Source organism: Nothoprocta perdicaria, unplaced genomic scaffold (genome assembly GCF_003342845.1).
Source record: "Nothoprocta perdicaria isolate Ctin4 unplaced genomic scaffold, notPer1 scaffold_20, whole genome shotgun sequence".
Classification (NCBI taxonomy): Eukaryota; Metazoa; Chordata; class Aves; order Tinamiformes; family Tinamidae; genus Nothoprocta; species Nothoprocta perdicaria.
This window is the reverse complement of record NW_020455205.1, coordinates 5,025,781-5,053,290: the sequence shown is the minus strand read 5'-3', so window position 1 is coordinate 5,053,290 and position 27,510 is coordinate 5,025,781. Positions and strand designations below refer to the sequence as shown.

General features: G+C 39.5%; 1 protein-coding gene across 1 annotated transcript in view; it reads left to right on the top strand.

Moving 5' to 3' along the window:
• Positions 1-27,510, top strand: part of ABCA4 (ATP binding cassette subfamily A member 4) — a 56,243-nt gene that overhangs the window by 12,485 nt on the left and 16,248 nt on the right. The window contains exons 7-30 of the mRNA XM_026037896.1: positions 762-851; positions 1,230-1,470; positions 2,796-2,935; positions 3,971-4,087; positions 4,833-5,030; positions 5,720-5,925; positions 6,726-6,902; positions 8,201-8,423; positions 10,128-10,349; positions 10,885-11,089; positions 12,413-12,511; positions 14,064-14,288; positions 17,073-17,250; positions 18,563-18,694; positions 19,231-19,370; positions 20,198-20,335; positions 20,603-20,790; positions 21,457-21,547; positions 22,053-22,258; positions 22,676-22,724; positions 23,252-23,493; positions 23,923-24,047; positions 25,319-25,417; positions 26,442-26,631. Coding sequence (XP_025893681.1) covers positions 762-851; positions 1,230-1,470; positions 2,796-2,935; positions 3,971-4,087; positions 4,833-5,030; positions 5,720-5,925; positions 6,726-6,902; positions 8,201-8,423; positions 10,128-10,349; positions 10,885-11,089; positions 12,413-12,511; positions 14,064-14,288; positions 17,073-17,250; positions 18,563-18,694; positions 19,231-19,370; positions 20,198-20,335; positions 20,603-20,790; positions 21,457-21,547; positions 22,053-22,258; positions 22,676-22,724; positions 23,252-23,493; positions 23,923-24,047; positions 25,319-25,417; positions 26,442-26,631 — 3,921 coding nt within the window. The remainder of the gene's footprint in view (positions 1-761; positions 852-1,229; positions 1,471-2,795; positions 2,936-3,970; positions 4,088-4,832; positions 5,031-5,719; positions 5,926-6,725; positions 6,903-8,200; positions 8,424-10,127; positions 10,350-10,884; positions 11,090-12,412; positions 12,512-14,063; positions 14,289-17,072; positions 17,251-18,562; positions 18,695-19,230; positions 19,371-20,197; positions 20,336-20,602; positions 20,791-21,456; positions 21,548-22,052; positions 22,259-22,675; positions 22,725-23,251; positions 23,494-23,922; positions 24,048-25,318; positions 25,418-26,441; positions 26,632-27,510) is intronic.

Below are 27,510 nucleotides of genomic sequence, written 5' to 3'. Positions count from 1 at the left end.
CTCAAAAATTTTACAGTCTGGCTATTTAAAAGTCCTGCTTTCTATCTTATTGTAATACCAGAGGAAATAGATGTTTGAGAAAGCTTCAGAGTATTAACCGTTAGTACAAATCTGATGCTGACAGGGATGCAGAGTCAGAAGCACAGTGTATGTGATGGCCTCCATAGTAACATGTATTCCTAAAAAAGCCAGCAATAACTGAAGTGTGAGCTTCAGAGGTCATTGCAGAGGTCATTGGGCCTCTTTGCATGTTTCTGACATATCTGACAGGCATTGAGGAACACTGTTTCCAAAATGAGGAAATTTCATAGGAGTCAAGTATTACAAAGTATTTTGCCTCCATGGCAAGCAGGGACTTCTCAGTCACAGCACTAGCTAAATTCAGAAGTTAGCACAAGTCTGTACATCTTGCTGAAAAATTGCACTCCATGAGAAACAGCTCCTCATAAACAGTTCCTGCCTTCATTCTCCACTTTGTAACTTCAGTGCGACATAACAGGTTTTGCTAAGCAAAACAGATCATGGGTTGTATTTTCGATGGCCTTGTAACTGTTTCAGCCTCCTTGGTAAGGGTGATTACGCAGGCTGCTGTGTGTCAGCGCACAGGCGCTGCGTCTGTGGCTCTGCAAAACTCACAAGACAGTGTTCCAAATAGTTCGAAGTACTGCCGCAAAAGAGCTGCTCTCACAGGATTTTCTTGTTTCACTGTATTGGCTGTTGTCATGTAGACAAAGCTCATTGTATTTCTGACATGTTCACAGCTTCCCACCGTGTTGGACAGAAACTCACCAGGAGTGGATCTGAGGTCCTGGGGGCAGGTGCTGTCTAACGTCTCCCGAGCAGTGCAGGAGGTAAGTGCTCTGTCCCATAGCAGGTGGCACTGCTTTTCTGGGCAGTGCGTGCTTCTTCTCTTTGCTCTCTTTATGTTACAGTTACCTGCTTTAGCAGAAAGAAAGTAGACTTGTTTGGGAAGAGGTAATTCAGCAGAAACTTATCTTTAGCTCACTATAGAATGGACATAGGCATTGATGGTTACAAAGCGTATTGTTCTTCTCGGGAAACGGCATGAGGGAAAAACTGAAAATGATGCCTGTGGTTAGGACCAAAGAGAGTGAAGGAGCAGGTTCTGATTGCCTCCAGACTACCAGCCTAGGCACAGCTGAGAACTCTCCAGATACTCTTTTCTTTTAAGTGATTGCAATTAATAAAGAAGTCTTGTTTTACTACAGCTAGCCAGGAAGCCAAGTGTTCAGGACCTTTTGGTGGTTCTGCAACCATTTGTTCAAGATGGAGAGCCAGAATCCTTAGGCCACTTGCTGAACTCCCTGTCTGATCTTTTCTGTGGCTACCCAGAAGGAGGAGGATCCAGAGTGTTTTCCTTCAACTGGTATGAAGATAACAACTACAAAGCTTTCCTGGGGATTGACACCACAAAGAAAAAATCCAGTTATCTTTATGATAATACAACCAGTAAGTTTTTTCACCAAAGCTTTACAGAGTATGTAAACAGATGGGAGGTTATTTTAGAGTACTAGTATTACAGAATGATATTTTAAAGCAGTTGATTTTGGAGAATTAAAGAGTGCTCATCTTTATGTGAGGAAGCAGAGAAGCCTCTAAACTGAGAACTGACTGAAGTAAACATAAAACCAGACATAAAACCAGCATAATAGTTAAGACAGTCTCTCATTTTCTAATATCAATTGTTGCTATTGGACAGAACTTGATACTTCTGAGGAAGGTTCAGGAAAAATCCTAGTGGATATTCTGAAATCTTCCGCAGGCAGATTTCATTTAAGTCTTTCAATTTGACTTATGGTCTGGAGCACAGGAATTTTAAAAATCCTTCCTTTTAAATAATGCTTGATTTAATATATGGTGGCTCTTCTGCATAGAAGTAGATATATCTTGTAGCATTGAGTTCTGTACTTGAATCTTATTTCAAAATACTCAAATTTTAATTAATCTTTTAAAATCAATTTAAAATTTTATTTCTTGCTATTGCACTAGGAAAGATTGCCAAGAGTAGAAGATTTCTTTTGTATATTTTCTGCCGTTTGTTATTTTATCTTTATTATCTTTATTATTATCTTTATTATTATCTTTATTATTCTGTCTGTTATTTAGTTTTTATTTAGACTGAGAGCATCAGCATGTTTTGCTACACTAACAGCTGTATCATAGCTAGTCTTAGATATCTCTGTCCTTTCTGCTATGGTTGTTCTTGTCTTAAAAAGTGCAGGTGACCCTTTTGCCTGTAAATAGACCCCTACCATTCCCCAGTCCTGTTGATATTTGGCTCTGTTCATGTTTGAACCTCCACAAGACCTACAAAGAACCCAGTTCTCTATTTCATCAGCCAGGAAACAAAATAGTTGAATGCTATCCAGGTATATTACTTACTGGAACACGAGCCAGGTAGAAATGTTTGCATATAAAGGAGTTAACCCAAATCATTGTAGGAAGCAGTTCTCAGCACTTCCAAACCTTCTGCATCTCCAATCAAACATTTTGTATTGCATATGCCACGCAATGTGTATGAGCACTGATCGGTTTAATTTCGTATTAATATCAGCTACCATGCAAAGAAGTTAACTCATCAGAGATAATTAGAGCTAAAAGCTGATCAGAAAGGTCTCAGCTCTCTAGTTTCGTTTAGTATGAAATACCTTCTAAATATTACACTTTAATGGTTTAAACTGTACGTATTGCCAGTGAAAAGCCCTGCAGGATACTCTGTATGATATAATTTGGGTAGAGTTACATAAAACTGTCTCCTGCTGTCTGATTTTTAGCACCCTTTTGCAATGCGTTGATCCAGAACTTGGAATCAAACCCTTTAACCAAAATAGCCTGGAGTGCTGTGAAGCCCTTGCTGATGGGAAAAATTCTCTTTGCTCCCGATTCACCTGCTGTACGAAAAATCCTCAAAAATGTAAGAAATTCTTAAAAAAAAATGTATCTATATTTATATATGTGTGTATGTATATATAAAAGAGTCTATTTTTGCAAAACAAAGACCCAGCTACCTCAACTTAATCAGATTTTCTTCTCAGAATTCCTGTTGCTTTGGCCAGCCCTGTCTTGGCTTTGCCCTGTAATTTTCAGTTGCTGAAATTAGGGCTCTGGAGTGATGTTGGTGTATAAGAAATCATCTGTCTGCCACATCAAAACTGTTATATGTTTGGCGCAGAGGAAAATAGTCTGGAAAAAAGATAGGATTACAAAGACTTTTTTGGGGTTCTGTGGAAACTTCTTATTCTGAAAAGACTTTTCTCAGTGCTGGATTGCAGTTCCATCATTCTTTCAGAAATGAACTGTACTTTTTTGAAGTATCCAGAGACTAATTTCTATCACTAATAAAGAATTAGAAAGAAAGGTATGGGTAGATAATTAAGAGGAAGGAAGCAATTGGAGAAGGAAGATAATCTCTTAAAACTTAAAATATCTGGGCTACTGTTAATGTTGTTATACTGTTTCTCTGTGTGAATTGAAAGCAGCGATTCTTTTATGCTTTACATGGATATTGAGAACAAAATAATTGATTTTGAGGTGTCCTCAAGCTATGATAATAGTGATTGTTGGTGTAGGAACTTAGCTGAGGCAGCCAAGTTAGGAACCCAGGCTCCAGCTAGCTGGAGGGAAGAAAAGGGGGAATTGAGAGAAGTGTTTTACTTAAAAGCTGAGCATTTAACGTAGTTAACTGGAATTACTCTAGCCCATGTTTTTTTCCTTTGCACATGCAACAAAAAATTTATCCTAAATGATGTTTCACCTGAATTCTACAAATTCATTTTTTAAGAAGTATTAATATTTCTCCTATTTAAAAAGTTTATTAAAGCCCTGAAGGTAAGAGCTATAGCACTTACAAGTTACAGCTTTCACTGTCTCTGCGTGTCGAGATCGTAAGTTCTTTGTGCCCGTCTCTTTAAGCATTCAAAATATTCTCTTCTCTTTTCTTATTCATCAGGCAAACTCCACATTTGAGGAACTTGAACGCCTCAGGCTGTTGATCAAAGCCTGGGAAGAAGTAGGACCTCAGCTGTGGCACTTTTTTCAGAACAGCCTGCAAATGAACATGATTCGTGTAGGTAACAGCTTAGTAGGGATTCACAGTAAGAGAAATGTTTCACCATCCTTTGTGAAGGGACAAGAGAATTAATTTTGAAGGTTGACTGGAAGCACAACCTTTGCAACCCTTGCAGCAAAGAATCTGTGGCTTTTAAGGCTGTGGGACTGTGGATAATGAGTTTGGTTTGAAGAGGAATCTTCAATGCATTATAGAGACTTCAGGGCAGAACCTCGGATCCGGAAAAACTCTAGCATCTGGTTGTAGCTTCTTAATAAAGACAGCAGCTGCCTCTCCTCTTGGAAACCTCCTGTAAGAGCAGGCAACTAGACTTTCAGCATATGTAAAGTTGGCAGCAGGGTCCTGGTTCTGGTAGACCCAGCAGCTTGCAGACTTAATGTTTGCTTTGTCTCCAGTTATATCTGGCCTTTATCAGCTGCAAATGGTATTTGTAAAGTAGCTAATACTAGAGAAAGCATTCTTTATTTTTCCATGCTTTTCAGTATTATATTAGACATTTATTACCTTTAACTTCTTGCTTATATGAAAAAAATGTAATTAATAGTCAGGATATGTTCCTTTTTATCCCTTCTTCAAATCTCACCTCCATTTCAACAAGTACCTGCCCATTACAAAATTCACTCCTTAGCATACTCTTTTGTACTACTTCACAATTCAGAAAGAGTTCCTGGAAACTCTCTTTGTCTAAATGGGTACATGAAGAGCAGGACTGTAGTGAAGTTGGCCTGGTGTATTTCCCCAGGATTCTTTGAAGCACCCTACAGTGAGGGGCTTCTTGAACAGCCAGCTCGGGGCTGAAGGCTTAACTGCAGAAGACATCATCAACTTTCTCCACAATGGGCCGCCGGGAAGCCGGGAGAAGGGAATGGTGGACTTCGACTGGCGGAACATCTTCGGTGTCGCAGATCGAGCTTTGCGTTTGCTCAGTGGGTATCTGGAGGTAAGGCCAGCCCTCCTGCTGCTGCCCTCAGGCCAAACCCATTTAGAGAGCGTGATGTGATAACAGCATTTGTAGAATTCACAAACTTTGTCTTATGCCCCTTAAAAGGGAGGAAAATGGGATACCTTTAAAATGATTAGATATTTTGACGACTTGGAGTCTTATGTGTGAATAATACACTTCACAATATTAATGGAGACTAAGAAGAGAGTTTATCATTTTAATTGTTGTATTTGGCTTGCTTTAAGCCAGGTATGCTCAAAATTATGCTCTGTGCTGCACTTGACAAAATGTTTTCAGCAGATTCCATGATTAATATGCTTTACTTAGAGAGCAGTTATCCTTTAGCTCCCTGGTGTTCACTTAGGAATTACCTGGCTGAAAAAATGTCCCAAAATTTGCAAAGGTAGTTTGCAATTGTTTAAGGCAACAGCAGTGGGGAAAAAAAAATGTTCTGGTGGCATAGACCCAGTCTCTGCTGTAGCTTCAGCCCTTCTGATTAGGTTATTGTCTTTTGTGGGGGGAACATTCAAACCTGAAAATGACAGCTATTTCACTTGAACCTACCTCCCTCTCTCAATAGGACAGATAAAATACCTCTGCTATTGTCAGTCATCAAAGTGTGCTTTAATGCATACATCCTGCTAACTTATATCCTGTGTATTTATTCTCTTTGTGATTCTTTGCAGTGCTTAACTTTGGATAAATTTGAAGGCCATCTTGATGAAATGCAGCTGACTCATCAAGCTCTTCATTTACTAGAAGAAAACAAATTCTGGGCTGGTGTGGTTTTTCCTGACATAGAGCCCGGAGCCAACAGTCTTCCACCACATGTGAAATACAAGATTCGGATGGACATAGATGCAGTGGAGAAAACAAACAAAATCAAAGACAGGTGGGTGATGGTTCTTCCTTAGTTCTTATCTGCTGTCAAATGAGTAGGAGTTGCATTAGGGAGTTTACAGCCTGCCTTGGATACAGGCATGAAATGAGATCAGAGTTGCTGGTATTTGGTATGTACTGAAGAGCAGAATCTTTTCTCCAGTTACCTGGATCTCACTGAAATGGGTGGTGTCACTCTTGTGGCAGGCCAGACAGTGAATAGGTGCATGGATGTAGGGCAAAGAGAGTGCCCCTGCACAGAACCTGCCTAAAATTTGACTTCTCAAAGTTTCTAATTGGCTCTACAACAGGGAGGGATAGACAGAGAAGTCCTATGTGATTTATGACCCAGCTCTCCTCCCTCGGAAGAGCAGAATTCTCTGCTCTTTCTTTCTAGTCCCCTTTCCAGTGGACTCACTTTTTAAACGGAGAGCAAAAATGATTTCTCAGGCTTGTCTGCACAGAGAGATTTAATGGTGTCTGATAGTTCCACTCCAGCTATTCCAGTTTAATCTCCAAGTATTCTGTATTCTCAATACAGTCATTTCAGCTTCAGAACAGTTACTTGGCTGCATGATTAATCTAGGCAAATTCTAGGCCAAAACTGTTGTTTTGAGCAAGTGGAGAGGAAAATGAAAAAAGAATATAAGTGCATTCCAGGTGATTCGCTCTCTTAAGCTATGTGTTCTGACAGCACGAAGTCTGAAAAGGGCAATTGCAGGTGGTGCCCCTGCAGGTTCAGTAGCTACGATTCCTGTCTCCCCTGGCAGCCACTGCTTACCCAAATGATTACTGTGCGTGTTTTCTCGCTAGGTACTGGGATTCTGGTCCAAGAGCTGATCCTGTGGATGATTTACGTTACATCTGGGGAGGCTTTGCATATCTCCAAGACATGATTGAACATGGGATTATAAAGACCCAGACCAGCACTGAAGTGCCATTAGGAATTTACTTGCAGCAAATGCCATATCCGTGTTTTGTGGATGATGTGTGAGTAAAAGCAGGTTACAGTCTTCATTTTGATGAATATTGGGATTGCTGTGCTACTGTAACTTTCTGGCTACAAATCCCTTCCATGTGTGCCTTAATATACTCCCAAACACTATTCCTAGCCCCAGTCCTAAATCATACATGCAAGACCAGTAAGTGAACATAGTAGCCCTCCCAAAAGCTTCTCTGTCCGCAACCTGCCCCTGTTTCAACCCCGGTAGTGTTGTATCCAAACAGCCATTGTCCAGACCAAAACCAAACACAGCACACTGGCCCCTTAAGAGTAAGAGTTGTCTTCCTGATTTTGTGTATCACACAAGATCTCCCTTCCTTCCTCCGACATCTGATCTCCAAACAACAATGACTCCAACCTCAAACTTCATATAAATCATATCCAAGAATCCAGTATCCATAGGACACCTAAAGATAATGCACTTACCCATAACCGTATCATCCCTGGGTCTATCACTTTTTTTTTACACCAAATCCAGCAATGACATTTTCAGAAATTCTTTTACCTATCTCCAGGCTGTCCTGTGTAGCATATAACCAGTTCCTCTTGCAAAAGTGAGCATAAGGCATTGACCAGTGTTAAAACCAACACTGTGTCTCCTCCTGTTAATGGTGCAGGATCCATCAAAAAAATCTAAACCTTTTTTCATAATACCTAATCATAGCTTTCATTGTTTTAAGAACATTTCCTAAAATGAAACTGTACATAAAAAAAATAGTCCTAGTGGAACTGGTGTCTGTTGTTATCTCTAAGTCTTGAAGAATGCAACAAGTAATCCAGTCTCTTCAAGTCTTTTACCAAGCCTTAACCCTAACTTTGTTTAAATTTAGCTACCCAAAGCTGTAGGTTGTAGATTTTGAAGACACCATCTGTCTGCACACCTTGAAGCGTTCCAAGACAGTTTAGACTCATGAAACTTCTTTCCCTGACCCAAACCGCATCCCTGATTCTATTTATAACTTTGTGGTTAGTGTCTGAAATGCCTGGCACTAATTTGTGTTAACTGCAGCCCTTTTCCTGCCCCTGTGGCCGCTATAGCTTTCAACAATAACCTAATGTAAAATGGGAATAGTATTTATCTCAGAGGAGGATAGCAACTATTAGTTCATTAATATTTGAGTTGCTTATGAAGTCACTTAAAACCATATTAACAATGTTAATGTTAACTGAGAACTTCCAGTCGTGTATTTCATAAGCGCTACTACTGTTCTTCAGCACTTTTTGTTCTTATCTTTCATCTTAACACTTCTGCCTAAAATTAATTTCTCTCCTCTTGCTTGGGTAGCTTCATGATCACCTTAAACCGCTCCTTTCCCATCTTCATGGTGCTGGCCTGGGTTTATTCAGTTTCCATGACGGTGAAGAGTATAGTGCTGGAGAAGGAAATGCGCCTGAAAGAGGCCATGAAGAACAGAGGCATCACCAACGGAGTGATCTGGTGCACTTGGTTCCTAGACAGCTTCATCGTGCTGGCTGGGAGCACATTCCTCCTGACAGCGCTGATGATGGTAAGGATTACCATGGGAATGGCAGCAGGAATTCCCAAACTCGCTCGTGGGTTAGCATGGTTGATACCAGCTCGCTGTAGAGAAACAATAGTAGCCTTTCACAGGGAGATGGAAACAGCTGGTGGCCTGTTCTGATCGCAGCACGTAGCAGTCACATTCTTGTAAGCAGACCTCATAACAGCATTAGCACTTGGCACAGTCAGAAAGATAATTTTGCTAGTGAGGTTTGTTGCGAGATCCTCCTCAGAACAATACATCAGGCTGATGACTCTGTTATTGTATTTCCTGTAGGCAGATCTCCCAATTAATAAGAATTGCAGCTTTAAATAGAGATGATCATAGTATGAAAACTATGGCACTATTGCAAAGGAAACGGTGAGGACAGAACATGTCCCTCCCTGCCTGGAGGGTTAAAAAAAAAAAAAAAAAAAAATCCTGTCTGGGCTGTAACTAGAATCGCTGTAATTTTTTGTAACATCTTATGTCAGTTTGGAATTTAGGCTTTAAAGCTCACCTTTCAATTCTTTTAGCTGAGAACCAGCTTCTCCTGGCAGCTGTTAGTTATGTTATTATATGAATCTGTGACATTTTGATAGGAACGAATGCCATGGCATCTCTTCTAACATATGGACTTGGTATTGCTGTAAATGAATAGTTAGGATTCAATTTGCTCCATCTAATGAGTTATTCTAGTACTTTGCAGTTCTGTTACAGCTCGGGTGGGTAGAGAAACCCTGCCTTTTTGCAACATTTAATTAAAAATCAGGATGCAGTTAATACCACTGAGGAATGTGCTTATACCTGTAATTCACTTCCCTTCCTTGGTTTCACTAAGCCTGTGTGAGGCACTTTTGTGCGACATAAATACATTCTAATGTATTTACACATTAGCATTAGGTGGTAGCATTGCTTTTTTAAATCAAAAATTACAAAAAAAAAGCTTCATGGGCCCAGTGGGGTAGTACGAAATGTTGCAAACCATTTGTATAACATTTTTTTTTAGGAGTAAATAAATAATAAGCTGCAGGCCATGTTCTTCCTTCAATCTGCAAATGCTCTAAAGCAGAGAGGTCACCGAAAGTTCACCTAGCGAGTTATTTGGCACAAAATGGATTCTGGGAAACTGCAGTTGGTTTCCTCAGTTGCCTCCTAAAATTTGAGCATCGTTTAGGTTCAGAAAATAATACCTTATTATTTTTTCCTGTTAGATATCTATTTTAAAACTGCACTCTAGCAGGCTTCATTACATTGTCTTTCCTTCTGCATTCATCAAGGGACCTGAGGACAAGATATGAAGAGATCAATGAATATTTGTTATGACAGTTGAGATGCAGTTTTACTTAAAATGCATGAATTTACATGCAGACACATCTTTCTTGTAACCATTTGCATGTTAAGACAGGAACAGAATGGCTGTTTTTAATCAGTTATGGACTAAATTCAGTCGTCAAACATGCACAGGAGCTTTGCAGCCTGTGGTCCTAACCTGAAATGAAGATGAGAGCAGGGATGAAGTCAAAACAAGGCTTTATGTTTGTAAACCCACAGATGTTAAAACTTTATTGCCTGGGGAAGATATAGAAATGATACTAGGTAGCCTGGCTTATTACTCATTGTAGGTTACATGTCAATGGAAATTCTGACCTTTTCTGATGGGTCAAAGGTGACAGTACTTCTGAATGTTTTGTTTTCTCTTGCTTACAGAGTGGCCAAGTGCTGCAGTATAGCAGCCCACCTCTCTTCTTTCTGTTCCTGCTGACATTTACCACAGCCACCATAATGCAGTGTTTCTTGTTCAGCACCTTCTTCTCCAAAGCAAACCTGGCAGCTGCCTGCAGTGGAGTGACCTACTTCACCCTGTACCTGCCTCACATCGTCTGCTTTGTCTGGCAAGACCACCTGACTGTTAATCTGAAGATCCTGGCAGTAAGGCTTTCCCCAATTATCCCATGTCTTTGTGTCCTCCTCACTGTCTACTCTGTTTGTAAACGACTAGCAAAGCACTGCACACCACCTCATTTCCCTCATCCTTTAACTGAGAGATACCATCTTTTGTCAAAGGCAATGCACCTATTCACCGAGAGGTGTTTTCATGGCTTTTAGAAAATACCACAAAATATACTTTATATTTTGAATGTTAGGAAATCAACATAATGTTGAAAGCTTAAGACATTTCATATAAGGCAAAAGAAATTTAACTTCTGGGATGCTTAATAAATGCAAAAGAGGAAAAAGAACAACCTCTGGAAGCTTCCCCAGTAGCCAAAGGAAGTAGAGCCAGGGCTGAATTTAGTCTTCTATGGCTAAATGTAACCTAGATTTGTCATTGTTTAGAGGATTGGACATCCGAGTCCTATGTATTATCAAGTTTCACAGCCCACTCCATAAAAAATGTCATCTTTTTACTTGCTTTATAAAATTCTTCTGTCTGATATATATATATTTTTTTCCTGTATTCCAGAGTTTACTTTCTCAAGTAGCTTTTGGTTTCGGCACAGAGTATTTGTCACGCTATGAAGAGCAAGGTCTGGGTCTACAGTGGGGTAACATCAGAACCAGTCCCTTGGAAGGAGATGAATATAGTTTTCTATTTTCCATTAAAATGATGCTTTTTGATGCTTTTCTGTATGGAATACTTTCTTGGTACATTGATAATGTTTTTCCAGGTATGCCAGTTTTTTATTTATATAAAGTAGTTGTAATTCACATAAGCCATGTCAATTACAAAGTTTGGGAGCTTTATTTATGAGAAAATGGTTTATCTTGCTGCACTCTAATGGTTGTTTTGCCTGTTACTGCCTATGGCAGTACAGTGTAATGCTAAATACAGACTAGTCTGATGCACAAGCGAGGAAGCTTTTTGCATTAATTTCCTGCTCCCACGTATGAATTTCAGTTCCAGAGTGTATTCCTTGGTAGAAGGCTGTCTGCAAGACACTCTTATTCACTCAGAATCTGAGATCTTGCAAATTTTCTCAACTATGAAAGAAAACTCTTTTATGCTTGTGTTTGCCCATATCACTTAGGATAGTTAATCCAAATTAGGAAAAGGTAGGGATTTGTTGAATTGTTTTAGATCTCAGAATATTTTCCTTCAGAATTAAGGTGCAGCCTTCACTCTTTGTTTATTTCTATTCCCAAGTGAACTATACAACACTAAGTTAAAGTTTTTTCTTTCAATTTTAAGAGATATATCCTCACAAGAAATGTTTAATGCAATGTAACATTTATTTAAAAGTGAATTTCAAAGTGAAAAGTAATGTTCTTAAGAGTCCTTATTTAGACAAGTCCCCATTGCAGCCTTGTTTAAAGAATGGAAGATGTCCAATTTCTACAAGCACAGCAGGAGTTAAACAACAGGAGAGAGTTTCTTTGCTCATACTTCCTTTTATTTATTTTATTTTATTTTTTTCTCTTCAGTGCTTTACACAAATGTATTGTCTCCCAGGACTTTATGACTTTATTCAGTGACAAATTCCTTCCCATATTTGCTCCAGGTGTCTCCTTGGCTTCTTGGCTTTGTAGCATCTGTAACTAGTGGTAGGCAAACTGCTTATGGATGCAGACTGGGAGTCTGCTAAATCAGAAACAGACACCTTCATAAAGAGTGTCTTTTAATTCTAGTTAAGTCAGGCCCAGTGCAGTAAGTATAAATACAATGAGCTTTTCACTCATGGAGAGTTAAGCGGGACACAAAGGGAAATCACAGAGTGAGGCTGGAATCCTGTCTTAATCAGGGTAGCTTAATCAAGCTACATTTTACTTGAGAAACTTAAAGTTAAGCAGATCAAACATTATTTTACCCTTGTTCAAGTAAAGAATTATAAATATAATCTGTTCTGCCAGAATCTCTGTGAATGTTTTGACCTTTCCATATGCAATACTATGTCTGCTGATACAAGTGCAAATGTTTATGATTAGATTAGATTAGATTTTGCATAGATGAATGTGATTATGAAGTACACTTTACCTACTTATTTTTGTTTTAGGGGAATATGGGCTACCACAACCTTGGTATTTCCCTCTGCAGGAATCTTACTGGTTTGGCTCTGGAAACCCAAGAGCTGAAAAAACAGCAACTGCTAATGGTAAGTTGTTTCGAAACTTTGGTATTCAGAACAACTTCAAAATCACTGGTCTGCTTAGAGGTGACTGCATGGCATTTCCATGAGCTGTTGCAAAGATTAGACATAGCCATACGCTGTGAATCTTGGTAGGTGCCTTTGAACTTAGAGTGGCCTGCTGTTATTAGAAACTTATCCATCTGAGGACATAAAAATCAAGAATTAACAAGCAGCATCAAAGCCCTCACTATCTAACCAACACATTTAGAAGCATTTGAGGATTCTCATTTCCCAACACAGCATTTGAGTGAAATGAATGGTACTGAAAGATATGTAAGGACTCTCCCATGCTTCTAAACATGATTCCTTTCTACCTAGCTTGACACTAATTTAATTGTTTCCTTTGGGTTTTTATAACGGCAGACAGCATCTAAAATAACACCACCCTTACACCAACTCTAGAGAGGACAGAAGTCCTGCTTTTGCAGATATTTTTTTTCTGTGTGTTGATGTCAGAATAATTAAAAACAACGTTTGACGTTTTTATTAGAAAAGAAATTAAGTGACTAATGTTTAGATGATCTCTAGAGGTCCCTTCCAACCATTCTGTGATGTCTGGAATAGATGCTTTCTGATGGTGATATTTTGGAACCCGTCTTTACATTTACAAGGCAACAGTGAAGCCAATTGAAATGCTAGATGAATGTGAGTCTTTACATTACCATCCTTATCTTTAATCCACTCTTGACAGACCACTATCAAGGCAGTCTCATCTCAGGATGGTATTTCTAGACTGGGAAGGAGTTAATGCTCTGTAAAATTGCAGATATTACATCTACGTCTCACACATTTTGATCTGAGGAGGAAGCTGTAGCATTCTTCTCTTTGAAGAGATTTTGAATTTTGGTGCATTCTAGGGGAATGCGCAGCCTTTAGCCTTGTTGTGATGGTATTCAGAATACCTAATAGAGGCTTTTCTAGATGTAGTGGACTTTCTTATCTACATCTGTTTTATTTCTGCTGTCCACTGGATTAGAATTTGTCTGTGGGAAGGAGAGAGACAAAGGAGGATTTGAAGCATGCTTACAAATGAATGGAAAAGCTTCTAAATGCCCAAAGAAGGTGTCAGTCACTACATCTCATTGTCTTTCCAAGGCGTTTAGGTAGATTCTACACCAGAGCTCTTTTGCCTGTCTCAAACAGAATTACTTTACAGGGTTTGCTGAGTTGTTTACAACGTCTCAGTTGCTCACATAAGTCAGCAACATTTGAAAAAAAAAAAAAAAAAAAACCCTTCAGTTTTCTTGTCAAATTTTTATACTATCAGATTTTATTAGTATTTTTTCAGATTGGTTAAAAAAAGCATTTTGCCTAAATCAAGTCTGAAGTTCATTCTATAGGTGAGGTTATATGAGATAGATGGCCTCAAGTACTATGTTCCTAGCCTGAGTAGAGCCTGAGTAGATTAATATTCTTGGATAGGTAGGACTACCTCCTTTTCTCCAAAGCAGCTCTGGAGATAAAGTGTAAATGAAATTTTGTTCAGTTCAGTGTTGGTTTCTTTTGGTTTATATAGGAAAAAGTCCAAAATCAGAAGGCTGTGTGGACCAGAAAGTCATGGAAGGAGAAAAAAATGAAAGCAGAACAGAGAAATATGAAGAACCTGAAAAAACAGAAGAAAAGAGTGGCAGCCAGGGGGAGAAGGATGGTAAAAACAAACAATGTAAACACAAACGAAAAAAACAACCCGTCGAGCAGGGGAAGCCTAAGGCAGATGTCCAGGACAAAGATGAAATGAATAGTAAGGAGAGAGAGCAACCTGAGTACTTCTCAGATATTATATTCATTGTGCTTTGTAACAGCCTGGATGTAGGAGTGACTGCAGAAAAACTGTAAGAGCTTACTAGGCTACAGTCATTAGCCTTAGTTTCTCCATAAAATTGTGGAGTACTGTCATAGTCTCCTGGCAGTCTGTCTCCTGTCCCTGCAGCTGGTGTTTCACTGCAGTTCAGCAGGGAATAGACTGGATGTTGCCAGGTGTACGTGACTGTCAGAGCTATGCTCAGGGGAGATACTGATCACAGTAGGTACCATCTCATTCTTAATTACATTCACTTACATTTACAATCCCTTAGAATATTCTCAGCTATTGTCCATTTAGAAAGTTGTCCTCCAGTAGTGCTTGTAGCTTGTTTTGTCTTGCCTTTTTAAAATGAAAATACAGCTGTCTCACAAATTGGTGTTCTTGCTAGGAAAGCCTCAGAGACATGTGCATTGACTTCCTGTGGTTAAATAGAGCCATGACTTTAGTACAAATACTTATGCTGAGAGGTATATTATTCCCTCTTTTTTTTTGTCTATCTCCAGCATTTCTTGCATCTATAGCAAAAGGCTGATTTCAAAGGGATTTATCTGAAGTGGTGTGTGTCTGTCTGCAGCCTTTTCCGAGGCTGACATTAGACACCATCTAAGAATTCCTGAATGACCTGCCTCCTTTACAAGTGCCAATGTTGTCTTTTGTGGGGAGCCAGAGGAGTTTTCTGCGTGCAATACTCAGAGGAATGCATGTGGATTCTGTAGGAAGAGCAGCTACAGACAGCTGTGGGCTCACTCTGACCCTTGAAAAGCTGGAGATAAAAAGTAGGGTCATCAGAGCTCCTCACGTAGGCACTGAAAATATGCATTCAGGGTGAATGGAAGCAGGACAAGACTTCAAAAGAAACAAGACAGGCAGAGGGCAAAGGTTACTTTAGCCAATCTTCTCCTAGCACTGCCTTATCTTTGTGGGGTTGTGCTCCTTAGCTCCCAGGTTCCAACTGCTCCACGACCACAAAGGTAGGGATTAACCTGTCACTGCACACAAAAAAAGCTTGCCTTCCATTTCAATCATCCACAGAGGAACTGCAAGGCATATGGAGAAGCTGAGTGTAGCCCTGATGTAGCTGAAGGACCCAGTTACCAAAATGCATTCAAGTAAGAGCTGGCTGCAGTGAGCGGGATGGGAACTGGCGGCTGGTTCTAAGGGCTCACATCTAGGGCAGCCCCATGCTAGCATGGGGCAGAAGCATTATAAACCTGTTCCAACTGCTTGCTTTGCTTTAAGCAGAGACTTCATCAAAGCCACATCCATATTCCCCACAAATGATGCCCCCTCGGAAGAATGACTTGAATGGTCCAAAGGTGCATGGAAGGAATAGTGTCAGAAATAGAATAGAAATAATGGATCACCAAAAAAAAAAAAAAAAAAAAAAAAAAAAAAAAAAAAAAAAAAAAAAAAAAAAAAAAAAAAAAAAAAAAAAAAAAAAAAAGGAATTCACCCCACAGGAACTCACCTGTGCCATGTGGGTGATGTAAAGCAGTATAAGGGGAAACTGTCAGAGCATTTGCCTCAGCTAGTAAAAAGCCTTGCAGGCAAATGAGAATGAAACTCATGGTAAATCTAAGAGCCAGGATGGTACCCCAGTTTCTCATATATATACGCATATGGAAAAGTATCTAAACATCTTCCATTTCAACTTCTCTGAATTCAGGGAAGTTTGTGTTTGATGCACTGAAGTGCAAGGAAATCTAGATTGCTTTACAAAGCAGAGGAAAGGTCTGTTACAAACATAATTTCATTTAATATAAAGGTGTGCATTCTAGACCAATGATTTCAGCTGCACTGTGGTCATATGTGCAGCTCTCAAGCAGCATATTTGGGACTATATCCCTGGTGTTGTTTATAGTGACAGTCATACCAGCCACTGATGGAGGTGGGGCTGGTTTTAACCAGATGGTATTGGCTGCTCTCCACAAAGGCCTGCTGGGTGCTGAACAATTAAGTAAACTGCATTTGCAAAACAAGCCACGCTACAAAGCCTTAAGCATTTTGTGTAAACAAAAGTGGACAGGGTCTTTAGTTTAAATTTCTTAACTCCCATAATTCACATTGCCCAAGGGCTTCGTTTAGTTCAAAGGAAGTTTGTTTTGTCTAGAAGCTGATGCAATAAAGCATCCTGATGGTGATATTTAAAATAATGCATTTTTAATCCTTTCGTGTACAGCTCATGGTTCATACTGCCTAAGTCTTGAGCTGGCCTCAGCAAGAGAGTAAATTTCACCTACTAGGATTAAAGACAAATACTATTTTTTTAAGCATCATGTTAAAAGAATGCACAGCTGGGCAGATGATTTGAATGGCAGATTTCAGCACGGTTGGAAAGGCAACCTGCTGCTTGTTTAATGTAATCTCTCAGCCTATCTAATTATTTACAAAAAACACAATCCCAAATAATCTTTCTGCTACACAATAAAAACAGAAAACATGTTGGTTTCACCTGATCCAGTGGGTTACTCCTCCACAGACCTTTACAGTTCTGAGCGCTGTTTCTCCTTTCATTGATGGCATGGTTAGTAATGCCATGCAGTTAGTAATCTTACCTCAGTCTGAGCCTGGTGTGCCTGGAGAATCTGGCCCTGGCACGTAACGCTGTATTTTACTGGGACTGCACCATTGTCTCTGTCCTTCATGATGAGTCATCCTGAAAGCTAGACTCTAAACATGGCCTTTTATTATTTTTTCATTCTTGATTTCTTGCCATTCAAGTAAATACCTTCTTCGAGCCTGAGCCAACAGGACTAATTCCTGGAGTGTGTGTTGAGAACCTGGTGAAGACTTTTGCAAGCATGCCCAAGCCAGCAGTAGATGGGATAAACATTACTTTTTATGAGGACCAGATTACAGCCTTCCTTGGTCATAATGGAGCAGGAAAGACAACCACCATGTAAGTCTGTATTTTAGAAAAAACAAATCCAGGTCAGTGGTCTAATGCTCTGTTCTGTGTTTGAAACACAACATCGGTGTTTTTTTTCCAGACAGGGAAATGCTGTCCCTGTACCAAAAGAAGATATTTTCAACTACTTAAAGCTGTAGGAGGAAAGAAATATATAACACAAGCAACAGAAACAAGTCAGAGTATTAAGTTTAGAGAGGAGAAAGCAGTTCTCTCCCCAAAAGCACTTTTATGATGGTCAGACTCCCAGGAGGTGAAGTGTGAGAATTCCTGGCTGATAGACCTGAAGATACAAAACCCAGCACATAGTCTTGATTTCTCTGTCTAGTTTTGAGTCAGTCATGTCTCTTGAACAGTATGCAAAGGAATGTGTAACTGGTGTTATATACTGTTTAGATAAAATGGTTATCTATATGCAAGACTCACACCCAGATTAAAAATGTTTTAGTCCTACAACACTAGAGTCTCAGGAAATGAAACTTAGAAATGTTTTGTTTTCTTCATACTTAAAAAAAGGAATGTTTTCTATTAGAAAGTTCATTTGACAAAGCAGGATTCATTGCTGAACCAAACTTTTCATGAGTTTGTAAGAAGTCCACTAAATATTGAAAGAACTGATGTTTGTCACTGTGATGTTTCTAGACTGTTTAGCAGAAATTTCATTGTCTGAACTGAAATAGACTTTTTATATGAATGCACCTTATATGAAAGCACCTTAAAATGTATTTCAAATTATTCTGAATGAAATATGTTTGACCGAAAACAAAACATTGCAATCCATTGAAATTTTTGTAAATCTGATTATTTTTAATTCCACAAAGAATTATGTTCTTTGAAATTTCCAGAATTGAAAAATCCATTATTCATTCAGTTCTAATAACAGGTTCCATCCATTTGCAAGATAGTGTTCAGTCTCCTTCCATTTTATATCAGAGAACGGTGTAGGCCATGCCTCCGCATGGATGCAGATCTCAAATTCTTCCTCTGTATCTTGATCCCAGTGAGTTCAGTTGCAGACTTTCTGTGTAGCGCTGGGGGAATATGCTTAATAAGTTACTCTGAAAAGTTTACTTAAACTAGGCTGACTGGAACAGTTTTCTACTGCAGGCTAGGACCATACAGACAAGTTGTACCAAAAGTTACATCTTGTCAGGGCAAGAGTAGTTTATATATATTGTTTCCACTTAAGTTGTTTCATCAAACTGCATAGTAAGAAGTCACTATGCTCCACCTAGTGGAATTATGCCAAGTATCTTCCTCATTTATCACAGATGAATGGGAATTTGGTTATTTTGTTTTTCAGGTCCATTCTGACAGGCCTATTTCCACCAACCTCTGGAACTGTGCTGATAGGGGGCCTGGATATTCAAACTCACATGGACTGCATTCGGCAGAGATTGGGCATGTGCCCACAGTACAACATCTTATTCAATCAGTAAGTATCACTCTATGGTAGGCATACACAGAGGTTTCCAAAGAAACAGGTTAGTGTCACTGTTTCCTCTTGCAGTGCAGTATTGTAAGACTTTAGCTTGAGGTTTCATGCTGATAGTGCAGTAGAAGACACTAACCTGCCACGCTAACCATCGACCACCTTCTCTGGTGTTTTCCAGCTTCACTATCATCAGTTTGCATTCATCCTAAAGGTCTCTCTTCATCAATGCAGCTGCCACATGAGCTCCCATTTTATATCCCATTTACTCTGTCTTCTAAATTGATGGTTTAACACCTACTGTACTTGTTCTTTTGGTAGTGGGTTTTGCTTTGAAAAGGCAGAGAAAGAACCCGTGCCATCTTGGTAAGGTCTGTTGATCCAAAAGAGGATCTAGGATCCAGACACAATTTATATAAACAGTGTAAGACAGTCCCCCTCCTCCACCAAGATAAAGCTAGACTGAAATTACTGCTGTTTGGGAAGAAGACTGCTTCTTCAATTAAACTGTCTCAATGCTCTTCTGTCTGATTTCACAGACTCACTGTAGCAGAGCACATCTTGTTTTATGCCCAGCTAAAAGGGAGATCCAGGGATGAAGCTGAGCAAGAGCTGGAAACGATGCTGGAAGACATGGGGCTCACCCATAAAAGGAATGAAGAGGCTCAGAATTTGTCAGGTGCCCAGAGGGTTCTCTGCTTATCTCTGCTGCCTTTTCTTCTTCTTTGGGCAGTTACCTTCTGTGGGACCATATCCTACCACCTCGTTATGCCTGAGAAGGCCATTATTGTAAAGGAATCATTAATAAAACTGCACAAACAGTAAAGGTGGCACAATCTGTCCTAAAGTTTCTGTCGCTTATAAACACGGGAGAAGTTCAAAATGTACTTAAGTTCATACACGTCAGTATATGAGAAAAACAAAAAATACATTTTTTTTTCAGGCTAAATGAAATACTGTACCATCTAACTGTTCTGTTCTTTGGGTGAATACTCTGGAATGTTGTACTGTTTGCTAGAAACAATTCCTTTAATTGTAGAGGCGGAGTGGTATGTAGTGTATTTGCAAGGGCATGTTAATAATGACCACTTTTGTGTCCACTACACATACATTCATATTCAAAAGCTGATTTGAATGAACACCCAAGCGTTCTTAACTTTTGTCCTGTTGCAAATGTAAAAGTTTGAAGTGTAACATGATAATATGAAAAATTTCAGATCTTCTTGCTGTTGCATTTTCCAGAACTAGAAAACGCAGCACATATATGAAACATTCTAAAAGTAGTAATAAAAAAGAGCAAATTGTTTGGAATTTATATATATATATATATATATATATATATATATATATATATGTAAAAGTAGCTCTTTGCAAAGAGATACCTCATAGAGGATTTGTTTTACTTGGATCAGTTTTTCCCCAGCCTGAAGAGCTGTGTTCATCTCATTGCTACCATGTCTGCAGCTTTCATTTTAGACTGTTGGATGTGTCCCTGTCCTTTGGTAGGTGGAATGCAAAGGAAACTGTCTGTTGCCATTGCCTTCGTTGGTGAAGCAAAAGTGGTAGTCTTGGATGAGCCCACTTCTGGAGTTGATCCATATTCTAGACGATCTATATGGGATCTTCTGCTGAAGTATCGCTCAGGTAACAGATTTGTGTGAGGGGAATTTGTTTTTTATTTTTTTTTCAACCTATTGTAGATATAGGATGTGCCTCATGAATAAATGGTCAGTAGTGCTGGAATCTGAACACACGCAAGCAAGATTCTCTGAGCAGATACCTATGTAGCAGGCAAACCTGAGACCTGACTCTGGTGCTGAGAAAACCCTGCATTAATTACCGTAAACTGCACAGTTCTGAGTTCCTGAGAAGGTCCATGCCTTGAACAGACCTGCTTGTCCCTTCTCCTAGGCAGAACCATCATCCTGTCCACCCATCATATGGATGAGGCAGACATCCTTGGAGACAGGGTAGCCATCATATCCCAAGGGAAACTCTTCTGTTCAGGCTCTCCAGTTTTCCTAAAGAACTGCTTTGGATCTGGCTTCTATCTCACCCTTGTTCGCAAGATGAGAAGCACCAGAAGTGGAAGGAATGCAGTAAGTATGCTGCTCCCTCCCCAAACATGTCTTGAAATTATATGGCTGCATGAGAATCCCTGTGACCAGTTGCTGGCTTTATCATCAGGACAGGTGAAAATAGTAAGTGGACATGAAGCCCTCAGTGGTCTATACTTTGGTCTGTTCAGTCAAGTGTGCCTAAACATTTACAGATCAGGTTGCCTTTGTCCATATGTGGATCTTCCTGATCCCAGCTTTTGTAGTAGTGTGAATGCAAATGTGTTTTTCTCTAGTAACTAGCTGAGAAACTAGGAGAGTCTGCGTTTGTCTGTATCTAAATCAACTTTCTTCAGCTTGAGAATTAGAGATCTGGAGCATTTCTGCTGCTAGTGGCACTTTCAGTTTTATAAAAATATGATCTGCATATGCATGGCCACTACTGGTTACATTTCTCTGGCTATTTGTCTGTAGCTTAGAATGGGCAGACACGCTTTGTGCAGTCCAGTTTAATTTCTGCACTGCTTACTTCAGTCCTCAGGTGACTTCTGTATCATCTGTATAATCTCAGTGTAAAATGTTCAAGATACTCCAAATATAATGCATTTTTCACTGACACAACCTATTCAAATTCTGACAGCCTTTACATTCTGCTTTGCATTTATCTGAAGCACTTTCCTCTTTGTATCTGTTGTTTGTCCATGCTAGTCCTTCTGTAGCTGTGGATCTCAGTGCTCCTGCTCCTGCTCCAACTGTATGTGCAGGGACAAAGAAGGTGCTCCAGAGCAGGAGCTGGATGGTAAGAAGTGGGATGGTTTGACATTCCAGCATGCAACTGTGGCTCATATTGTGCAGTGCTCCCATCTTACAGGGAGGTCTCCTTTTCCAGCACTTGTCTCTGATACCTGCATTTTACTGTAGCATGGATTTGGTGGTTTCTTTGTGCTTTTGTTTAGAGATCCCCCTTTTTGATGTTATGTGTTTATGTGGTTTATGGTGCTGAACTGGTACTTTGGGTACCAGTTGGCTTAAATATAGACCACGTTTTGAGCTCTTCTGCACCAGATGTGCAGTTTGGTAATGAAAATTGAATAGAGCAGATCTTGAATAGCTTCCAGCTACGGAGTGGCTCCATATCTGTCCGTAACTAACAACATGGTCAAATCTGATAGAGAATTAACTTGAGGTGTCTGTAAGCTAGGTAATGAAACAGTCCTAATTCATATAGTACAAACAGCAGCTTTTGAAATCATTCCCAATATGCGTAAATATTCATTCTTTGAACCTGTTTTACCTTTTTACAGGAGATCTGGGTGAGCTAGAAGAAATAATTCATCATCATATCCCAGAAGCAAAATTGATTGAAAACATTGGGCAGGAACTCATTTACCTTTTGCCCAATAAACACTTCAAACAGAGATCTTATGCCAGTCTTTTCAGAGAACTGGAAGAAACATTGGATGACCTGGGGCTCAGCAGCTTTGGAGTCTCAGATACACCACTGGAAGAGGTAACAGACACATGAAATATTACCAATCCTACATTCAGGCCCCAAAATGTTTTCTGAGAATATTCCTGTTCCTAAGTGGAGAGTCTTATTCATTCCTAATATTCCCAGCAAAACCTAGTCACTTTTGCAGTGACAGTCAAAGCCATTGCTATGGGCACAGTGAAAGGGTCAAGTCTGACTGCATAGTGGCCTTATGGAATGTGACTCAATATCCTGAAGTCTGCCTTTCTTTGCATCTTTGTTCCTTTCTTTGTTTTTAGAGATATTTCATAGGAGATCTCTGGTTATGTAATAAGCAGGAGTACTGAAAAGGCATACAAAATTATTTCTGAAGTGTCATATTAAAGGATAGTATATAGTTTTTCAGAGGTCAGCACCGGTACTATTTCTAATCTGGAAATGTGTTTTCTATGGCAGGTTTTCCTAAAGGCCACAGCAGAAGCTGACTCCAGAATGCCAAAAGCAGGTAGAGATCTGTGAATGTTTGACAGACCTTTCCTGGGGCTATTCTGTGGTCTGAATGCCTAGCAAAGAAGAGTGTGAGAAGTGTCCATCCTTGTATGGTGTTCTTGTCAAAATGTCTGCTTTTATGGCCTGCCATGATATCTGAGAAAATAATTGATGTCAACAGAGAAACCGTTATATGGTTAGGATCAGATCTTTAACTCTTCAAATGAAAATGAAGTGTCAAGTCGCCAGTGTGTCGAAGTTTTAGTAGTCTGGAAATGCTCTGCTGACCATCAGTCCATAAACTACATACATGATTAACTTTTTTGTCATTATGAGTAAGAAGAGAGCTACCTACGTGATGCCACTGGATAAAGCCATACTTCAAGAGCTGTAATTAAAGCAGTGGGTGATGTCATGTACACATTTGGTAAAATTTGAAGCTTGTTAAAGCGGTTGTGCTCCCTTTGTCTATAGAGGACAAGATGTCTTTTCAGCCATTTTTTATCAGGAAATTCCTACTACTAGCTATATTTCCTTATGTAGGAGGTGCTCAATTAAACAGTTCTACTCTGGGAGAGATGCCTACTGAGAACAAGACAGCTGAACAACCCCCCCTAGAAGCCAGAGACACTGCTCGAATGCCCGCAGGCGTAGCAGGAGGTGGCAGTGAAGGCAAAGGGTCCCAGCAGTATAAAGGTTTTCAGCTCGTTCGTCAGCAGATCAAAGCACTGCTCATCAAACGGTTCCATCGTGCTACCCGCAGCCGCAAGGACTTCCTGTCCCAGGTGTTGACTTGTTTTTCTGTCTTGACTCTTTCCTACAATGTTCTCCACAGTTTTTTCTAATAGCATCCATATGCAAAGCAACAGAGGTGCTGTAATGGGTAACAGTGTCCTAATGAGGACTGTTCTAATTATAGTTTGAGCTATTCTGATTTTATTCTTTCTTTCTGCCCATAGTCCCTCACCCTCCCCAGTTTCATGATTCAGTCACTACTAGTCCAGTGTGTGCTTTTTAACACAGTGCAGCTCCAGTAACAACTGAAAACTTAACTGAAAGCACTGGTAATTAAATAGTTGGTGTTTGGGAAGTAAACCAGGCTTTATCCATGTGCTCCTGCTCTCCTTGCTTTGTTTATATATATTCTAGGCTGTGTACAGTGTTGGTGTAGAGCACACATGTAATTTAGTTTGGTGTTTTCATGTTCCTTGCAGGTAGTTCTGCCTGCTAGTTTTGTGCTACTTTCTCTAATACTGACGGTGATTATTCCCCCATTTGGAGAATATCCTGCCTTAACCTTGCATCCTTGGATCTATGGACAACAGTTTACTTTCTTCAGGTGAGAGGAATTACTGCATTAAATAATCATTGTGTCACTGAATCGCTGGACGTCTTGCTCCAACTAGTTTGAGAAGGGTGCAGCTGCTCTGGAATCAGCAGACATGAAGTAGGATGAAGATGGTGCATGTGGGAAATGCAGTGGCTCATATGTCTAAATGGTAGTCCTCAAACATATTACTGTCTTTGATATTTTCTTCTTCCTACGTGAATTCATGACCTCATTGCTTACAAACACTTATATCCTGTTTAACAGTAGCTCTGATACTTGAAGGCATCTGTTTTGCATATGTCACTGAACATATTAATAACCTTAGAGAGCCTTTATTTATAATCCCCCCTAGAGAACCATAAAATCCAAGCCTATCTGTTGAACCTGTGGTAGTTCTGTTTATACTTCATAAAATATTTGGTCAAAATTAGAAAAACAAGAGCAAAATGGAGACACTTAGATTTTATTAGTGTTGCTGCTCAGCTGTTTCTCCCCACACTGTATGCTTAGTCTGAATTTAAATTTTATTGTCTACTAGCACCCACTTCCCTTTCGTTCCTCACAGAAGCTTCAGTTGTGTCCAGGTCACTGCACAAGTCTCCTGTGCTCTCCTGGACACTGCCTCAGCCTCACTTTCATCGCTCCCGCAGGTGAACATGCACCAAGGCAATACGTGTACATTGAGGAGAAACTTTATCAGCAGTAATTAACACCTAGACTAGCAGAAAGCAGCAAAACTGAAGACGAAAATAATTTTTGAAGCATTTCACATCGTTTCTTGAAATGCAGCCCTCTTCACATTGAAAATTCACATGAAAATTTAATTTTTATGTGCCAATGGGTGAGGCAATCTGGTATTCATATCTGTATCACATCTGGTACTACCAGCATTCAGTAGTCTGTTGTTATTAGGCTATTGACTGCTTCATCACTATTGTTATCATAGTATTTTGGATTCCACCAAATGAAAAGGTAGAATATATTTTCAGCTCCTGATTGCTAAGTGTGTCAGGGCTGTGTGTAGAAATGTGAATTCAAGCCCTTACAGGCTTGAATGGCTGTAGGGGGCATGTTCGAAGTAATGGCATTGCTTTAGCCGATTAACCATCTTGGAAGACTGGGAGGTTTTGCCTGCCTTTCCTTAATAAAATAAAACAATTAGTAGTGTTGGAAGGGGGCAGGTAATTCTGCACATGGTGTCCTATACCAATTGTTTATGTCCATTCCATTATAGTAGTTCAAAATCCTTTTACAGAGAAAACCTTCTCCTCTACCCTTAGCAATGAGCAGCCTCGCAGTGAGCAGATGGTCTCCCTCACCGATGCTTTCCTGAACAAACCAGGATTTGGAAATCGCTGCATGAAGGATCAGCCTCTTCTGTAAGTTGCTTGCTAAAAATTTCCCTTGAACTAGACTCTACCAGGAGAATCCAGGTATTTAAGAAAGAATGGGCTTGACTTTTTGACTTAGAACCCATTCTTCAGATTTTCCTCTGGCAATAGTATCTCCAGGTCAAAAATAACAATAGACAGCTAGGAAACACTGGTGGGTTAAGAGTGAGTCACAGTGCTAGGTGTCAGTAGCTGGAAGCTTGCTCATATGACCTCATGCTAGGATTTAAGCAACCTTGAAATTGCTTTAGTTGCTAACTGCTTTAATAAGTCAGTGAGAGCAGACCTGAATCTTTACAGTTTCCCTGGCACATGGCACGAGTGATTCCACTTATTTACTTATTTATTCTCCCTGTTCCTAATGATAAAATTTGAAGGAATAGCTTCAGCAATTGCTCAGGTGATGAAGTAGCAATAGGGCAGTCTCTGGTTTGGAGCTATCCTCACTCTGAAGCAAGGACCTCAGTAGAGCTCTTAATTTAGCATCTGTTGTCTTTCTCTGACTTCAAGGCCTCTTTTGGAGACATTTTTGACTTGGCGTATTGTGTTCTGCCACTTGTTTCTTTTCTCCTGCTTCTCTCCCAATCATGATATCCATCAACTTAATGCTTATCTTCCTGTTTCACATAGTGCAGTAGGAACCAAGAGAAATTTTAAAAAATGAAAGATGAAAAGTACTGAACAAGCAGGGAGTAAAAAAAAGCATCATCTACTAAGATGTGTCTGCTGCAGATTTCAGGTGTACTAGTGAGTCAGACACCCTTTGTTTCTTCAGTTGCCCATCCAGAAGCTGGGGACAATAACCTTGGCAGTGGTGGCAGGGAGGGGAAGAGGAGATGATACTTATTCCTGTTTATCAAACACTCTAAAATGTTCTTCTCATTAGTCATGACTCACTGGGTAAGGATTGAAAAGAGAATTTCTGTGGTGAGACCATTGTGACTTTTGTGGATTTTTGAGCTTTCCTGAGCTATAGTTCTGCCCAGCTGAAATACTGTGTTACTCTGCACAGAGACTACCCCTGCATTAATGTGCCAACCGCCTGGAATACCCCTAGTGTTCACCCTAATGTGAGCAACCTCCTGCTAAGCCACAAGTGGAGTCCTGAGAATCCTTCACCTTCTTGTAAGTGCAGTACTCAGGAGAAACTCACTATGCTGCCAGAGTGCCCTGCAGGAGCTGGGGGGCTCCCACCGCCACAGGTAAAGTTCCTCTCTCTTGCATGTTTAAATGATATTTGATGAATATTTTCATGCACATTTCAAAACTTTCATATAGGGAAAAAATCAGAAAAATTGAGAGTTCATCAGATAACTTTTAGATAAAATATGTTAATTTTTGCCTCTGAAGAGTAGTTCTGTTTAGAAAATTGCCTGCCAACTAAGAAGTAAATAAATGAATGAATAAATAAATAAATCCCCTCCACATGATTTAGGGGTGGAGTCTTTCCATGGAAAAATGGAAAATTTAGTTGAGTCAACCCAAAATGTTTTTTTTTATATTTCTTACACAGTTCTATTTCTAGAAATAAAGTACCAAGCTAGCTTAATAATTATGTTTGTATACATGTGCATGATGAGTAATTTAATAATCATTAATGCTAAATGGAGAAAAGATGATAGCTACTTTCCCACTCGTTTCTGTCAATGAATAATCTTAGTAACACTCACTGTAAGATGTGCTTGCTCGTTTGTGAAGTTATATATAATATATATGTCCATTATAACTTGTCAGTGTTGGTATTTTCTAAATGTTTTTCCAATAACTTAAAGAATATAGAACTGAAGCTGCACTTAGAGTAGTCATTTGTTGTTTTAATGCCTCTCCGTGCACACTGTTGAACTTTAATGTTGCAGTTTGCCAGACGACACACAGTAGTTAAATGATCTACTAAAATAATTACCACTTTTACATCAATGGCACAAGATTGATCAGTTTTTGTATCCAAATGCATAACATGATCTTTCAAAAACATAGATTTAGTTTTCTTTTTTTTCTGTCAATATTCACAAAACACTAAAATAAGTGTTTCAAATTTCCATAGAATACTAAGCTATGGACCAAAATAAGAATTTAATAAA